Consider the following 17,357-nt stretch of genomic DNA (forward strand, 5'->3'; position numbering starts at 1 on the left):
CTGTCACATGATTAAATAGGAAGGAAAATGCAACTAATTTTGACAATTGTTAGAGAAAAAAAAACTACTACTCATTTGATATTCAACCTAAGTGCTTTTGCATTGTCTCTTTATTATGCATTTATTGATTATTCTATTGTGCTGTGTTTAGTCGTCCATTAAACTGGCTACCCTGCATCTAAAATACTTGGATTATTTCAGTTTTACTCAAAGAGGAGACTTCTAGCCGAGAGCAGTTGGTTATGACTTTTTAGCACCATACTTCTGACCTATAACCTCACTAAAGTGTTGTACAACAAATCTTCTATGGAAGGCAATCATTGTCTTTAAACGGAGCAAAAAATTGCATCACTCTTTCAAAACAGCTCTCACCTTGTTGATAATTTCCTGTGAGTGTAATATACATAACACAGCTCTCAACCTGCTGATCATTCCCTGTGAGTATAATATACATAACACAGCTCTCAACCTGCTGATTATTCCCTGTGAGTGTAATATACATAACACAGCTCTCAACCAGCTGATCATTCCCTGTGAGTGTAATATACATAACACAGCTCTCAACCTGCTGATCATTCCCTGTGAGTGTAATATACATAACACAGCTCTTAACCTGCTGATCATTCCCTGTGAGTGTAATATACATAACACAGCTCTCAACCTGCTGATCATTCCCTGTGAGTGTAATATACATAACACAGCTCTCAACCTGCTGATCATTCCCTGTGAGTGTAATATACATAACACAGCTCTCACCCTGCTGATCATTCCCTATGAGTGTGATATACATAACACAGCTCTCACCCTGCTGATCATTCCCTGTGAGTGTGATATACATAACACAGCTCTCACCCTGCTGATCATTCCCTGTGAGTGTAATATACATAACACAGCTCTCACGCTGCTGATCATTCCCTGTGAGTGTAATATACATAACACAGCTCTCACCCTGCTTCTCATTCCCTGTGTGATATACATAACACAGCTCTCACCCTGCTGATCATTCCCTGTGAGTGTAATATACATAACACAGCTCTCACGCTGCTGATCATTCCCTGTGAGTGTAATATACATAACACAGCTCTCAACCTTCTGATCATTCCCTGTGAGTGTAATATACATAACACAGCTTTCAACCTGCTGATCATTCCCTGTGAGTGTAATATACAGAACACAGCTCTCACCCTGCTGATCATTCCCTGTGTGATATACATAACACAGTTCTCAACCTGCTGATCATTCCCTGTGAGTGTAATATACATAACACAGCTCTCACCCTGCTGATCATTCCCTGTGAATGTGATATACATAACACAGTTCTCAACCTGCTGATCATTCCCTGTGAGTGTGATATACATAACACAGCTCTCAACCTGCTGATTATTCCCTGTGAGTGTGATATATGTAACACAGCTCTCACCCTGCTGATCATTCCCTGTGAGTGTAATATACATAACACAGCTCTCAACCTGCTGATCATTCCCTGTGAGTATAATATACATAACACAGCTCTCAACCTGCTGATCATTCCCTGTGAGTGTAATATACATAACACAGCTCTCAACCTGCTGATCATTCCCTGTGAGTGTAATATACATAACACAGCTCTCAACCTGCTGATCATTCCCTGTGAGTGTAATATACATAACACAGCTCTCAACCTGCTGATCATTCCCTGTGAGTGTAATATACATAACACAGCTCTCACCCTGCTGATCATTCCCTGTGAGTGTGATATACATAACACAGCTCTCACCCTGCTGATCATTCCCTGTGAGTGTGATATACATAACACAGCTCTCACCCTGCTGATCATTCCCTGTGAGTGTAATATACATAACACAGCTCTCACGCTGCTGATCATTCCCTGTGAGTGTAATATACATAACACAGTTCTCACCCTGCTTCTCATTCCCTGTGTGATATACATAACACAGCTCTCACCCTGCTGATCATTCCCTGTGAGTGTAATATACATAACACAGCTCTCACGCTGCTGATCATTCCCTGTGAGTGTAATATACATAACACAGCTCTCAACCTGCTGATCATTCCCTGTGAGTGTAATATACATAACACAGCTCTCACCCTGCTGATCATTCCCTGTGAGTGTAATATACATAACACAGCTCTCACGCTGCTGATCATTCCCTGTGAGTGTAATATACATAACACAGCTCTCAACCTGCTGATCATTCCCTGTGAGTGTAATATACATAATACAGCTTTCAACCTGCTGATCATTCCCTGTGAGTGCAATATACAGAACACAGCTCTCACCCTGATGATCATTCCCTGTGAATGTGATATACATAACACAGTTCTCAACCTGCTGATCATTCCCTGTGAGTGTGATATACATAACACAGCTCTCAACCTGCTGATCATTCCCTGTGAATGTGATATACATAACACAGTTCTCAACCTGCTGATCATTCCCTGTGAGTGTGATATACATAACACAGCTCTCAACCTGCTGATTATTCCCTGTGAGTGTGATATATGTAACACAGCTCTCACCCTGCTGATCATTCCCTGTGAGTGTAATATACATAACACAGCTCTCAACCTGCTGATCATTCCCTGTGAGTATAATATACATAACACAGCTCTCAACCTGCTGATCATTCCCTGTGAGTGTAATATACATAACACAGCTCTCACCCTGCTGATCATTCCCTGTGAGTGTAATATACATAACACAGCTCTCAACCTGCTGATCATTCCCTGTGAGTGTGATATACATAACACAGCTATCACCCTGCTGATCATTCCCTGTGAGTGTAATATACATAACACAGCTCTCACACTGCTGATCATTCCCTGTGAGTGTGATATACATAACACAGCTCTCACCCTGCTGATCATTCCCTGTGAGTGTGATATACATAACACAGCTCTCACCCTGCTGATCATTCCCTGTGAGTATAATATACATAACACAGCTCTCAACCTGCTGATCATTCCCTGTGAGTGTAATATACATAACTCGGCTCTCACCCTGCTGATCATTCCCTGTGAGTGTAATATACATAACACAGATATCACCCTGCTGATCATTTCTTGTGAGTGTAATATACATAACACAGATTTCACCCTGCTGATCATTCCCTGTGAGTGTAATATACATAACTCGGCTCTCACCCTGCTGATCATTCCCTGTGAGTGTAATATACATAACACAGCTCTCAACCTGCTGATCATTCCCTGTGAGTGTAATATACATAACTCGGCTCTCACCCTGCTGATCATTCCCTGTGAGTGTGATATACATAACACAGCTCTCACCCTGCTGATCACTCCCTGTGAGTGTAATATACATAACACAGCTCTCACCCTGCTGATCATTCCCTATGAGTGTGATATACATAACACAGCTCTCACCCTGCTGATCATTCCCTGTGAGTGTGATATACATAACACAGCTCTCACCCTGCTGATCATTCCCTGTGAGTGTAATATACATAACACAGCTCTCACGCTGCTGATCATTCCCTGTGAGTGTAATATACATAACACAGCTCTCACCCTGCTTCTCATTCCCTGTGTGATATACATAACACAGCTCTCACCCTGCTGATCATTCCCTGTGAGTGTAATATACATAACACAGCTCTCACGCTGCTGATCATTCCCTGTGAGTGTAATATACATAACACAGCTCTCAACCTTCTGATCATTCCCTGTGAGTGTAATATACATAACACAGCTTTCAACCTGCTGATCATTCCCTGTGAGTGTAATATACAGAACACAGCTCTCACCCTGCTGATCATTCCCTGTGTGATATACATAACACAGTTCTCAACCTGCTGATCATTCCCTGTGAGTGTAATATATATAACACAGCTCTCACCCTGCTGATCATTCCCTGTGAATGTGATATACATAACACAGTTCTCAACCTGCTGATCATTCCCTGTGAGTGTGATATACATAACACAGCTCTCAACCTGCTGATTATTCCCTGTGAGTGTGATATATGTAACACAGCTCTCACCCTGCTGATCATTCCCTGTGAGTGTAATATACATAACACAGCTCTCAACCTGCTGATCATTCCCTGTGAGTATAATATACATAACACAGCTCTCAACCTGCTGATCATTCCCTGTGAGTGTAATATACATAACACAGCTCTCAACCTGCTGATCATTCCCTGTGAGTGTAATATACATAACACAGCTCTCAACCTGCTGATCATTCCCTGTGAGTGTAATATACATAACACAGCTCTCAACCTGCTGATCATTCCCTGTGAGTGTAATATACATAACACAGCTCTCACCCTGCTGATCATTCCCTGTGAGTGTGATATACATAACACAGCTCTCACCCTGCTGATCATTCCCTGTGAGTGTGATATACATAACACAGCTCTCACCCTGCTGATCATTCCCTGTGAGTGTAATATACATAACACAGCTCTCACGCTGCTGATCATTCCCTGTGAGTGTAATATACATAACACAGTTCTCACCCTGCTTCTCATTCCCTGTGTGATATACATAACACAGCTCTCACCCTGCTGATCATTCCCTGTGAGTGTAATATACATAACACAGCTCTCACGCTGCTGATCATTCCCTGTGAGTGTAATATACATAACACAGCTCTCAACCTGCTGATCATTCCCTGTGAGTGTAATATACATAATACAGCTTTCAACCTGCTGATCATTCCCTGTGAGTGCAATATACAGAACACAGCTCTCACCCTGATGATCATTCCCTGTGAATGTGATATACATAACACAGTTCTCAACCTGCTGATCATTCCCTGTGAGTGTGATATACATAACACAGCTCTCAACCTGCTGATCATTCCCTGTGAATGTGATATACATAACACAGTTCTCAACCTGCTGATCATTCCCTGTGAGTGTGATATACATAACACAGCTCTCAACCTGCTGATTATTCCCTGTGAGTGTGATATATGTAACACAGCTCTCACCCTGCTGATCATTCCCTGTGAGTGTAATATACATAACACAGCTCTCAACCTGCTGATCATTCCCTGTGAGTATAATATACATAACACAGCTCTCAACCTGCTGATCATTCCCTGTGAGTGTAATATACATAACACAGCTCTCACCCTGCTGATCATTCCCTGTGAGTGTAATATACATAACACAGCTCTCAACCTGCTGATCATTCCCTGTGAGTGTGATATACATAACACAGCTATCACCCTGCTGATCATTCCCTGTGAGTGTAATATACATAACACAGCTCTCACACTGCTGATCATTCCCTGTGAGTGTGATATACATAACACAGCTCTCACCCTGCTGATCATTCCCTGTGAGTGTGATATACATAACACAGCTCTCGCCCTGCTGATCATTCCCTGTGAGTGTGATATATATAACACAGCTCTCACCCTGCTGATCATTCCCTGTGAGTATAATATACATAACACAGCTCTCAACCTGCTGATCATTCCCTGTGAGTGTAATATACATAACTCGGCTCTCACCCTGCTGATCATTCCCTGTGAGTGTAATATACATAACACAGATATCACCCTGCTGATCATTTCTTGTGAGTGTAATATACATAACACAGATTTCACCCTGCTGATCATTCCCTGTGAGTGTAATATACATAACTCGGCTCTCACCCTGCTGATCATTCCTTGTGAGTGTAATATACATAACACAGCTCTCAACCTGCTGATCATTCCCTGTGAGTGTAATATACATAACTCGGCTCTCACCCTGCTGATCATTCCCTGTGAGTGTGATATACATAACACAGCTCTCACCCTGCTGATCACTCCCTGTGAGTCAGTGACGTGCAGTGACGTCAGAGGATGGTGAGGCAGGGGCTAGGATACGCCTTCATTCTTTAGATATCCTTTGTTGAAGAAATAGCAATGCACATGGGTGAGCCAATCACATGAGGTATCTATGTGCAGCCACCAATCAGCAGCTACTGAGCATATTTAGATATGATTTTCAACAAAGGACATCAAAAGAATAAAGAAAATTAGATATTAGATGTAAATTGGAAAGTTATTTAAATTTGCATATGGGTTTCATATGGGTTTCATGTCCCTTTAAATGGTGTCTTGGAAAACTGGTCAACTTAGTAAACGTCTGATTTTAGTCTAAAAGGATTGTAACAGAAACTCTTGCCAGATAACACAATGCTTGCTCTGATTATGAGATCTAGAAATCCATGCCCATTAAAATATGTTTAAAACATACTTTTTACTTTAATGCTGCAAATGATAGATTCTTTCATTACATAAGGGATGAGAGTCAGAGGGGGAGGAAGAGAGACAGAGAGAGAAAGAGACCATGGGGGAGAACAACACATAAGGAGAGAGATGGATAGATAGAGAGAGACACACACACACAAGGGGGGGGGGGGGCACTGCATTTTAAAGTAATAAAACAGCAGAGCTACAGAGAGTTCAGAAAATTAGTCTATAATTTAGTGTGAAGTACAGAGGCAAGCTGCTAAGTTAGTGGGTGTAAAGTTTGAGTAAACAAAATACAAAAACGACCCTGCTATAAAAGAGTAAAAAACACTAAACCACATTCATTAAATTATCATTTTAACTAACAGAATCCCTATCAGTAAAATCTTACTTTAATAAGATGGGGCTGAAACACTGCTCTCTGTGCCTCTTCCCTGCTCTGTAAGGATTCAGGAAGTGACAGTGGCACATTCCACTGCACTTAGAGGGGAAGAACAGAACTCTCTTTTTAACTTTAGCAAAGCTAGCAGGTTTACAGGACAGCAACAAAATATATGAAAGTTGTTTTTTTGCGTTTTTGTTTTGTTTTATATGATTTAACATCCAGGCCCAACCCTATGTTCCACTTACTAATGCCTCTCGCTGGATTGGTTCAGCCCAAATAGGACTGCCTCAAATAAGCAGTTAATGAGCCATGCAATGATCTTAACCACTTGCATCCAGTAGATGGCGCAGCATGTTGTGTAATGGTGGGCAGACCTGATTGTGCCTCTTCATTGCACAACATATAGCTGTGAGAAAAAAAAATGCTGGGGGAAAAAATTTACAATTTTTTTTTAAAGCCAATAAAAAAAATATATTTTTGCCCATATGAGAGGTGAAGCACTGCCTCACCTGCCTCTAGTGACTGCACATCACTGCTGTGAGTGTAATATACATAACACAGCTCTCACCCTGCTGATCATTCCCTGTGAGTGAAATATACATAACACAGCTCTCACCCTGCTGATCATTCCCTGTGAGTGTGATATACATAACACAGCTCTCAACCTGCTGATCATTTCCTGTGAGTGTAATATACATAACACAGCTCTCACACTGCTGATCATTCCCTGTGAGTATAATATACATAACACAGCTCTCAACCTGCTGATCATTCCCTGTGAGTGTAATATACATAACTCGGCTCTCACCCTGCTGATCATTCCCTGTGAGTGTAATATACATAACACAGCACTCACCCTGCTGATCATTCCCTGTGAGTGTAATATACATAACTCGGCTCTCACCCTGCTGATCATTCCCTGTGAGTGTAATATACATAACACAGCTCTCAACCTGCTGATCACTCCCTGTGAGTGTAATATACATAACACAGCTCTCAACCTGCTGATCATTCCCTGTGAGTGTAATATACATAACTCGGCTCTCACCCTGCTGATCATTCCCTGTGAGTGTGATATACATAACACAGCTCTCACCCTGCTGATCACTCCCTGTGAGTGTAATATACATAACACAGCTCTCACCCTGCTGATCATTCCCTGTGAGTGAAATATACAAAACACAGCTCTCACCCTGCTGATCATTCCCTGTGAGTGTGATATATATAACACAGCTCTCACCCTGCTGATCATTCCCTGTGAGTGTAATATACATAACACAGCTCTCACACTGCTGATCATTCCCTGTGAGTGTAATATACATAACACAGCTCTCACCCTGCTGATCATTCCCTGTGAGTGTAATATACATAACTCGGCTCTCACCCTGCTGATCATTCCCTGTGAGTGTAATATACATAACTCGGCTCTCACCCTGCTGATCATTCCCTGTGAGTGTAATATACATAACACAGCTCTCAACCTGCTGATCATTCCCTGTGAGTGTAATATACATAACTCGCTCTCACCCTGCTGATCATTCCCTGTGAGTGTAATATACATAACACAGCTCTCAACCTGCTGATCATTCCCTGTGAGTGTAATATACATACATAACACAGCTCTCAACCTGCTTATCATTCCCTGTGAGTGTAATATACATAACTCGGCTCTCACCCTGCTGATCATTTCCTGTGAGAGTAATATTTTACACTCACAGGGAATAATCAGCAGGGTGAGAGCTGTGTTATGTATATTACTCTCACAGGAAATGATCAGCAGGGTGAGAGCCATGTTACGTGTATCACACTCACAGGGAATAATCAGCAGGGATAGGGCTGTGTTATGTATATTACACTCACAGGAAATGATCAGCAGGGTGAGAGCTGTGTTATGTATATTACACTCACAGGAAATGATCAGCAGGGTGAGAGCTGTGTTACTTATATCACATTCACAGGGAATGATCAGCAGGGTGAGAGCTGTGTTATGTATATTACACTCACAGGAAATGATCAGCAGGGTGAGAGCTGTGTTACTTATATCACATTCACAGGGAATGATCAGCAGGGTGAGAGCTGTGTTACTTATTTTACACTCACAGGGAATAATCAGCAGGGTGAGAGCTGTGTTATGTATAAGTAACACAGCTCTCACCCTGCTGATCATTCCCTGTGAATGTGATATAAGTAACACAGCTCTCACCCTGCTGATCATTTCCTGTGAGTGTAATATACATAACACAGCTCTCACCCTGCTGATCATTCCCTGTGAATGTAATATACATAACACAGCTCTCACCCTGCTGATCATTCCCTGTGAGTGTAATATACATAACACAGCTCTCACCCTATTGATCATTCCTTGTGAGTGTAATATAAGTAACACGGCTCTCATCCTGCTGATCACTCCCTGTGAGTGTGATATACATAACAAAGCTCTTACCCTGCTAATCATTCCACGTGAGTGTGATATACATAACAAAGCTCTTACACTGCTGATCATTCCCTGTGAGTGTGATATACATAACACAGATTTCACCCTGCTGATCATTTCTTGTGAGTGTAATATACATAACACAGCTCTCATCCTGTTGATCATTTCTTGTGAGTGTAATATACATAACACAGCTCTCACCCTGTTGATCATTTCTTGTGAGTATAATATACATAACACAGATTTCACCCTGCTGATCATTTTTTGTGAGTGTAATATACATAACACAGCTCTCACCCTGTTGATCATTCCCTGTGAGTGTGATATATATAACACAGCTCTCACACTGCTGATCATTCCCTGTGAGTGTGATATATATAACACAGCTATCACCCTGCTGATCATTCTCTGTGAGTGTAATATACATAACACAGCTCTCACACTGCTGATCATTCCCTGTGAGTGTAATATACATAACACAGCTCTCACACTGCTGATCATTCCCTGTGAGTGTGATATATATAACACAGCTATCACCCTGCTGATCATTCTCTGTGAGTGTAATATACATAACACAGATCTCACACTGCTGATCATTCCCTGTGAGTATAATATACATAACACAGCTCTCAACCTGCTGATCATTCCCTGTGAGTGTAATATACATAACTCGGCTCTCACCCTGCTGATCATTCCCTGTGAGTGTAATATACATAACACAGCTCTCAACCTGCTGATCATTCCCTGTGAGTGTAATATACATAACACAGCTCTCAACCTGCTGATCATTCCCTGTGAGTGTAATATACATAACTCGGCTCTCACCCTGCTGATCATTCCCTGTGAGTGTAATATACATAACACAGCTCTCAACCTGCTGATCATTCCCTGTGAGTGTAATATACATAACTCGGCTCTCACCCTGCTGATCATTCCCTGTGAGTGTAATATACATAACACAGCTCTCACCCTGCTGATCATTCCCTGTGAATGTAATATACATAACACAGCTCTCACCCTGCTGATCATTCCCTGTGAGTGTAATATACATAACACAGCTCTCACCCTATTGATCATTCCTTGTGAGTGTAATATAAGTAACACGGCTCTCATCCTGCTGATCACTCCCTGTGAGTGTGATATACATAACAAAGCTCTTACCCTGCTAATCATTCCACGTGAGTGTGATATACATAACAAAGCTCTTACACTGCTGATCATTCCCTGTGAGTGTGATATACATAACACAGATTTCACCCTGCTGATCATTTCTTGTGAGTGTAATATACATAACACAGCTCTCATCCTGTTGATCATTTCTTGTGAGTGTAATATACATAACACAGCTCTCACCCTGTTGATCATTTCTTGTGAGTATAATATACATAACACAGATTTCACCCTGCTGATCATTTTTTGTGAGTGTAATATACATAACACAGCTCTCACCCTGTTGATCATTCCCTGTGAGTGTGATATATATAACACAGCTCTCACACTGCTGATCATTCCCTGTGAGTGTGATATATATAACACAGCTATCACCCTGCTGATCATTCTCTGTGAGTGTAATATACATAACACAGCTCTCACACTGCTGATCATTCCCTGTGAGTGTAATATACATAACACAGCTCTCACACTGCTGATCATTCCCTGTGAGTGTGATATATATAACACAGCTATCACCCTGCTGATCATTCTCTGTGAGTGTAATATACATAACACAGATCTCACACTGCTGATCATTCCCTGTGAGTATAATATACATAACACAGCTCTCAACCTGCTGATCATTCCCTGTGAGTGTAATATACATAACTCGGCTCTCACCCTGCTGATCATTCCCTGTGAGTGTAATATACATAACACAGCTCTCAACCTGCTGATCATTCCCTGTGAGTGTAATATACATAACACAGCTCTCAACCTGCTGATCATTCCCTGTGAGTGTAATATACATAACTCGGCTCTCACCCTGCTGATCATTTCCTGTGAGAGTAATATTTTACACTCACAGGGAATAATCAGCAGGGTGAGAGCTGTGTTATGTATATTACTCTCACAGGAAATGATCAGCAGGGTGAGAGCCATGTTACGTGTATCACACTCACAGGGAATAATCAGCAGGGATAGAGCTGTGTTATGTATATTACACTCACAGGAAATGATCAGCAGGGTGAGAGCTGTGTTATGTATATTACACTCACAGGAAATGATCAGCAGGGTGAGAGCTGTGTTACTTATATCACATTCACAGGGAATGATCAGCAGGGTGAGAGCTGTGTTATGTATATTACACTCACAGGAAATGATCAGCAGAGTGAGAGCTGTGTTACTTATATCACATTCACAGGGAATGATCAGCAGGGTGAGAGCTGTGTTACTTATTTTACACTCACAGGGAATAATCAGCAGGGTGAGAGCTGTGTTATGTATAAGTAACACAGCTCTCACCCTGCTGATCATTCCCTGTGAATGTGATATAAGTAACACAGCTCTCACCCTGCTGATCATTTCCTGTGAGTGTAATATACATAACACAGCTCTCACCCTGCTGATCATTCCCTGTGAATGTAATATACATAACACAGCTCTCACCCTGCTGATCATTCCCTGTGAGTGTAATATACATAACACAGCTCTCACCATGCTGATCATTCCCTGTGAGTGTAATACACATAACACAGCTCTCACCCTACTGATCATTCCTTGTGAGTGTAATATAAGTAACACAGCTCTCACCCTGCTAATCATTCCACGTGAGTGTGATATACATAAGACAGCTCTTACACTGCTGATCATTCCCTGTGAGTGTGATATACATAACACAGATTTCACCCTGCTGATCATTTCTTGTGAGTGTAATATACATAACACAGCTCTCACCCTGTTGATCATTTCTTGTGAGTGTGATATACATAACACAGCTCTCACCCTCCTGATCACTCCCTGTGAGTGTAATATATGCAACACAGCTCTCACCCTGCTGATCATTCCCTGTGAGTGTAATATACATAACACAGCTCTCACCCTGCTGATCATTCCCTGTGAGTGTAATATACATAACACAGCTCTCACCCTGCTGATCCTTCCCTGTGAGTGTAATATACATAACACAGCTCTCACCCTGCTGATCACTCCCTGTGAGTGTAATATACATAACACAGCTCTCACCCTGCTGATCATTCCCTGTGAGTGTGATATACATAACACAGCTCTAACCCTGCTGATCATTTTATGTGAGTGCGATATACGTAACACAGCTCTCAAGCTGCTGATCATTCCTTCTGAGTGTGATATACGTAACACAAATCTCATCCTGCTGATCATTCCCTGTGAGTGGGATATAAGTAACACAGCTCTCACCCTGCTAATCATTCCCTGCGAGTGTGGTATACATAACACGCCTCTCACCGTGCTGATCATTCCCTGTGAGTGTGATATGCATAACACAGATCTTACACTGCTGATCATTCCATCTGAGTGTGATATAAATAACACAGCTCTCACCCTGCTGATCCTTCCCTGTGAATGTGATATACGTAACACAGCTCTCACCATGCTGATCATTCCTTGTGAGTGTGATATACATAACACAAATCTCACCCTGCTGATCATTCCCTGTGAGTGTGATATACATAACACAGCTCTCACCCTGCTGATCATTCCCTGTGAGTGTAATATACGTAACACAGCTCTAACCCTGCTGATCATTCCTTGTGAGTGTGATATACGCAACACAAATCTCACCCTGCTGATCATTCCCTGTGAGTGGGATATAAGTAACACAGCTCTCACCCTGCTGATCATTCCCTGTGAGTGGGATATAAGTAACACAGCTCTCACCCTGCTGATCATTCCCTGTGAGTGTGATATACATAACACGCCTCTCACCCTGCTGATCATTCCCTGTGAGTGTGATATACATAACACAGCTCTCACCCTGCTGATCATTCCCTGTGAGTGTAATATACATAACACAGCTCTAATCCTGCTGATCATTCCCTGTGAGTGGGATATAAGTAACACAGCTCTCACCCTGCTGATCATTCCCTGTGAGTGTGATATACATAACACGCCTCTCACCCTGCTGATCATTCCCTGTGAGTGTGATATACATAACACAGCTCTCACCCTGCTGATCATTCCTTGTGAGTGTGATATACATAACACAGTTCTCACCCTGCTGATCATTCCCTGTGAGTGGGATATAAGTAACACAGCTCTCACCCTGCTGATCATTCCCTGTGAGTGTGATATACATAACACAGCTCTCACCCTGCTGATCATTCTCTCTGAGTGTGATATATGTAACACAGCTCTCACCCTGCTGATCCTTCCTTGTGAGTGTAATATACATAACACAGCTCTAACCCTGCTGATCATTTTATGTGAGTGCGATATACGTAACACAGCTCTCAAGCTGCTGATCATTCCATCTGAGTGTGATATACGTAACACAAATCTCATCCTGCTGATCATTCCCTGTGAGTGGGATATAAGTAACACAGCTCTCACCCTGCTAATCATTCCCTGCGAGTGTGATATGCATAACACAGATCTTACACTGCTGATCATTCCATCTGAGTGTGATATAAATAACACAGCTCTCACCCTGCTGATCATTCCCTGTGAGTGTAATATACATAACACAGCTCTAATCCTGCTGATCATTCCCTGTGAGTGGAATATAAGTAACACAGCTCTCACCCTGCTGATCATTCCCTGTGAGTGTGATATACATAACACGCCTCTCACCCTGCTGATCACTCCTTGTGAGTGTAATATAAGTAACACGGCTCTCACCCTGCTGATCATTCCCTGTGAGTGTGATATACATAACACAGATCTTACACTGCTGATCATTCCATCTGAGTGTGATATACATAACACAGCTATCAACCTGCTGATCATTCCCTGTGAGTGTAATATACATAACACAGCTCTCACCCTGCTGATCCTTCCCTGTGAATGTGATATACATAACACAGCTCTCACCCTGCTGATCATTCCCTGTGAGTGTTATATACATAACACAGCTATTACCCTGCTGATCATTCCTTGTGAGTGTAATATACATAACACAAATCTCACCCTGATGATCATTCCCTCTGAGTGCAATATACATAACACAGCTCTCACCCTGCTGATCCTTCCCTGTGAATGTGATATACGTAACACAAATCTCACCCTGCTGATCATTCCCTGTGATTGTGATATAAGTAACACGGCTCTCACCCTGCTGATCATTCCCTGTGATTGTGATATAAGTAACAAGGCTATCACCCTGCTGATCATTCCCTGTGAGTGGGATATACATAACACAGCTCTCACCCTGCTGATCATTCCCTGTGAGTGGGATATACATAACACAGCTCTCACCCTGCTGATCATTCCTTGTGAGTGTGATATACATAACACAGCTCTCACCCTGCTGATCATTCCTTGTGAGTGTGATATACATAACACAGCTCTCACCCTGCTGATCATTCCTTGTGAGTGTAATATACATAACACAGCTCTCACCCTGCTGATCATTCCTTGTGAGTGTGATATACATAACACAGCTCTCACCCTGCTGATCATTCCTTGTGAGTGTGATATAAGTAACAAGGCTCTCACCCTGCTGATCATTCCCTGTGAGTGGGATATATTTGTTGCTCCTACTGAATTTATCATGTGAAAAACTGTTGTATAATAAAAAAAAATATATTATTCAAGGTCAGAAAGAGTATCAAGTTGTTATTCAGGTATCACCTATACAGACATTTGCCCTTTGCACAGTGACATAACAAACATCCTACCTCTTTCTGGTCCAGCTGCAAGGATGACTTTATCAGGTCCCTCAGTGCAGTGAGCTGTTTCTTCTCTTCATCTTGCGTCTGCTTTATCTATAGCAGGAGATATCATGAGCTATTCACATTCTCCATGGGATTACAATATGACTCTGTAAATGGGATCTAATGCCAATTAATGAATTTTCCCCATTAATAGGAACCCAGTTATTGTTATTGATACTGTAACAATAAAATATATATCTATATGAATATATGCATGTATAGATAAATATAGAAATAAACATTTAGAAATACAAACAACATTTTCTCCTAAGTTAAAAACATTGGAATGTAAAATATTTACAGTAAAAAACAGAATTCATATTAATATTCAATAAAAAGTTTTTTTTCTTTTTTTTCAGATAATTAAGTGGAAAGGGCTCCAAAGTATATGTATACATGTGGATATGTTTGTTTATATAAGTATAATTGTAAGTATATACACAAATATACACATATAAACACCTAAATACACATGTATACACACACACACATATATATATATATATATATATATATATATATATATATATATATATATATATATATATATATATATATATATATATATACTGTATGTATATATATATGCCATTTCTATTCAAATAGCTTGTCATATTTCATAAATTTCTATTAATATTTATACTAATATTTTTTATTAGATAGTGTATATATGAGTGTAACACTTTATTTTAATGTATTGATGTTGTATTTGGTGGAACATTTTATTTAGCCCTAACCCTTTACGTGAGGACTTTGGTTGCACTAACCCGACGAGCGCTAATTAAGCTTGCGCTTGTACGGTCAGGTTAATAAGTTAACGATAGATTGCCACTAGTAATATAGCCCACTGATTAAAAAACATCACGCTGCACCCAAAACAACACTGGTTAAAAGATATGAGAGCTGCAGCACAGAATCAGATAATGAAAACTAATTGATCAGGTATAGATTTGTTTTTTTCATAAAAGATTATATCCGATTCAATGAATAATGAAAATTAATGAAAAATACTGGCACAAAATGCCCTAAAATAAGACATAGGAATGGGGCAGTAAAGAGGTAATAAGATTGGTATTTGAGATGGTATAACCAGAAGAAGAATTTCAGCAAATGTTATGCCTACACTTCTCTAAAGCAAGTGTGTCCAACATTTTTGGGCCATGTAGGAATTTATTCCAAACTTGAAACAAAATATATATTTGTTTATAAAAGAATCCAAAGGATGCAGCACAGATTGTGAGGTCATCAGTGGGCAGAGCTTGGCAGCCATTTCAAAGTGGCCAGAAACAATATTCATTTTAAAATAACTGTTTTACCGTTTCTGTTGCATGATATAGAAAGGGTGTAGGAGGCTATTTGCAGCTTAATCTAAGGTAAGACTTTAAGCTGACTAAGGTGTAGACTGTCCCTTTAATGATCCTTTAAAGGGACACTGAACCCAAATTTTTTCTTTCATGATTCAGATAGAGCATGCAATTTTAAGCCACTTTCTAATTTATTTCTATTATCAATTTTTCTTCGTTCTCTTGCTATCTTTATTTTAAAAAGAAGACAGCTAAGCTTTTTTTTTATTCAGAACTCTGGAAAGCACTTTTTTATTGGAGGATGAGTTTATCCACCAATCAGCAAGAACAACCCAGGTTGAACACCAAAAATGGGCCGGCATCTAAACTTACTTTCTTGCATTTCAAATAAAGATACCAAGAGAATGAAGAAAATTTGATAATAGGAGTAAATAAGAAAGTTGCTTAAAATGTCATGCTCTATCTGAATCACAAAAGAAAAAATGTGGGTACAGTGTCCCTTTAAGGAAGTTAAACACATATAATCACACAAGTGTATGTGTAATAATAAAAACCTCTAACAAAGAACAGTATTTTATAACTGCATTGTATTGTTCCTTTAATACAACTGAAGAGCACATATAGATAAATGTGGCAATAAAGATTGCTGTGCCTCTTATTTTAGTATTTATAAGTGCAATTGTGTGCCTTACTTTAGTCCACATACGCACTATACATTCATACTAAGTTTATTGGGTCATTTCCAAACAGGTAAAACACACACATACCTTTTTTAAAATTACTTAAACTCCTAGGTTTTTCAATAATTAGATTGCTGCCTCGACAGAAATATAAAGTGTGATTTATATGGCTTTCCACTATATGGGGTCACTTATCTTAATGTTGAATATTTCTATTAGCAGGAGCTGCAATTATCGTTACACAAATTATATAAGTTTTTGTGCTGTAGTGGGTTGTTCTCCGCTATTCACAGATACCTGTCTGTTTATACATGGGTTTAAACTGTCCTGCGGCTAAACCCCTGCTGCCGCTACAGCTGCGGTTATTATTAAAGGTTATATAGAGACTCCTGCTAATTAACTTGTGTTAAATAAAGTCTGTCTGTGACTAAGGATCCTTCTACAGCAGAAGCCACAATTATATTTATACTGACTTTAGTTTCAAAAGGCATAATTTGC

At 40.4% G+C, this 17,357-nt stretch overlaps 1 protein-coding gene across 4 annotated transcripts in view; it reads right to left on the reverse strand.

The window, feature by feature from the left end:
* Window positions 1-17,357, reverse strand: part of ASAP1 (ArfGAP with SH3 domain, ankyrin repeat and PH domain 1) — a 722,698-nt gene that overhangs the window by 182,512 nt on the left and 522,829 nt on the right. For all 4 annotated transcript variants that reach the window (XM_053715362.1, XM_053715363.1, XM_053715364.1 and 1 more), the window contains one exon: window positions 14,840-14,926. In XM_053715362.1, the coding sequence (XP_053571337.1) occupies window positions 14,840-14,926 (87 nt within the window). The remainder of the gene's footprint in view (window positions 1-14,839; window positions 14,927-17,357) is intronic.

Source organism: Bombina bombina, chromosome 5, assembly GCF_027579735.1.
Source record: "Bombina bombina isolate aBomBom1 chromosome 5, aBomBom1.pri, whole genome shotgun sequence".
NCBI classification, from domain to species: domain Eukaryota; kingdom Metazoa; phylum Chordata; class Amphibia; order Anura; family Bombinatoridae; genus Bombina; species Bombina bombina.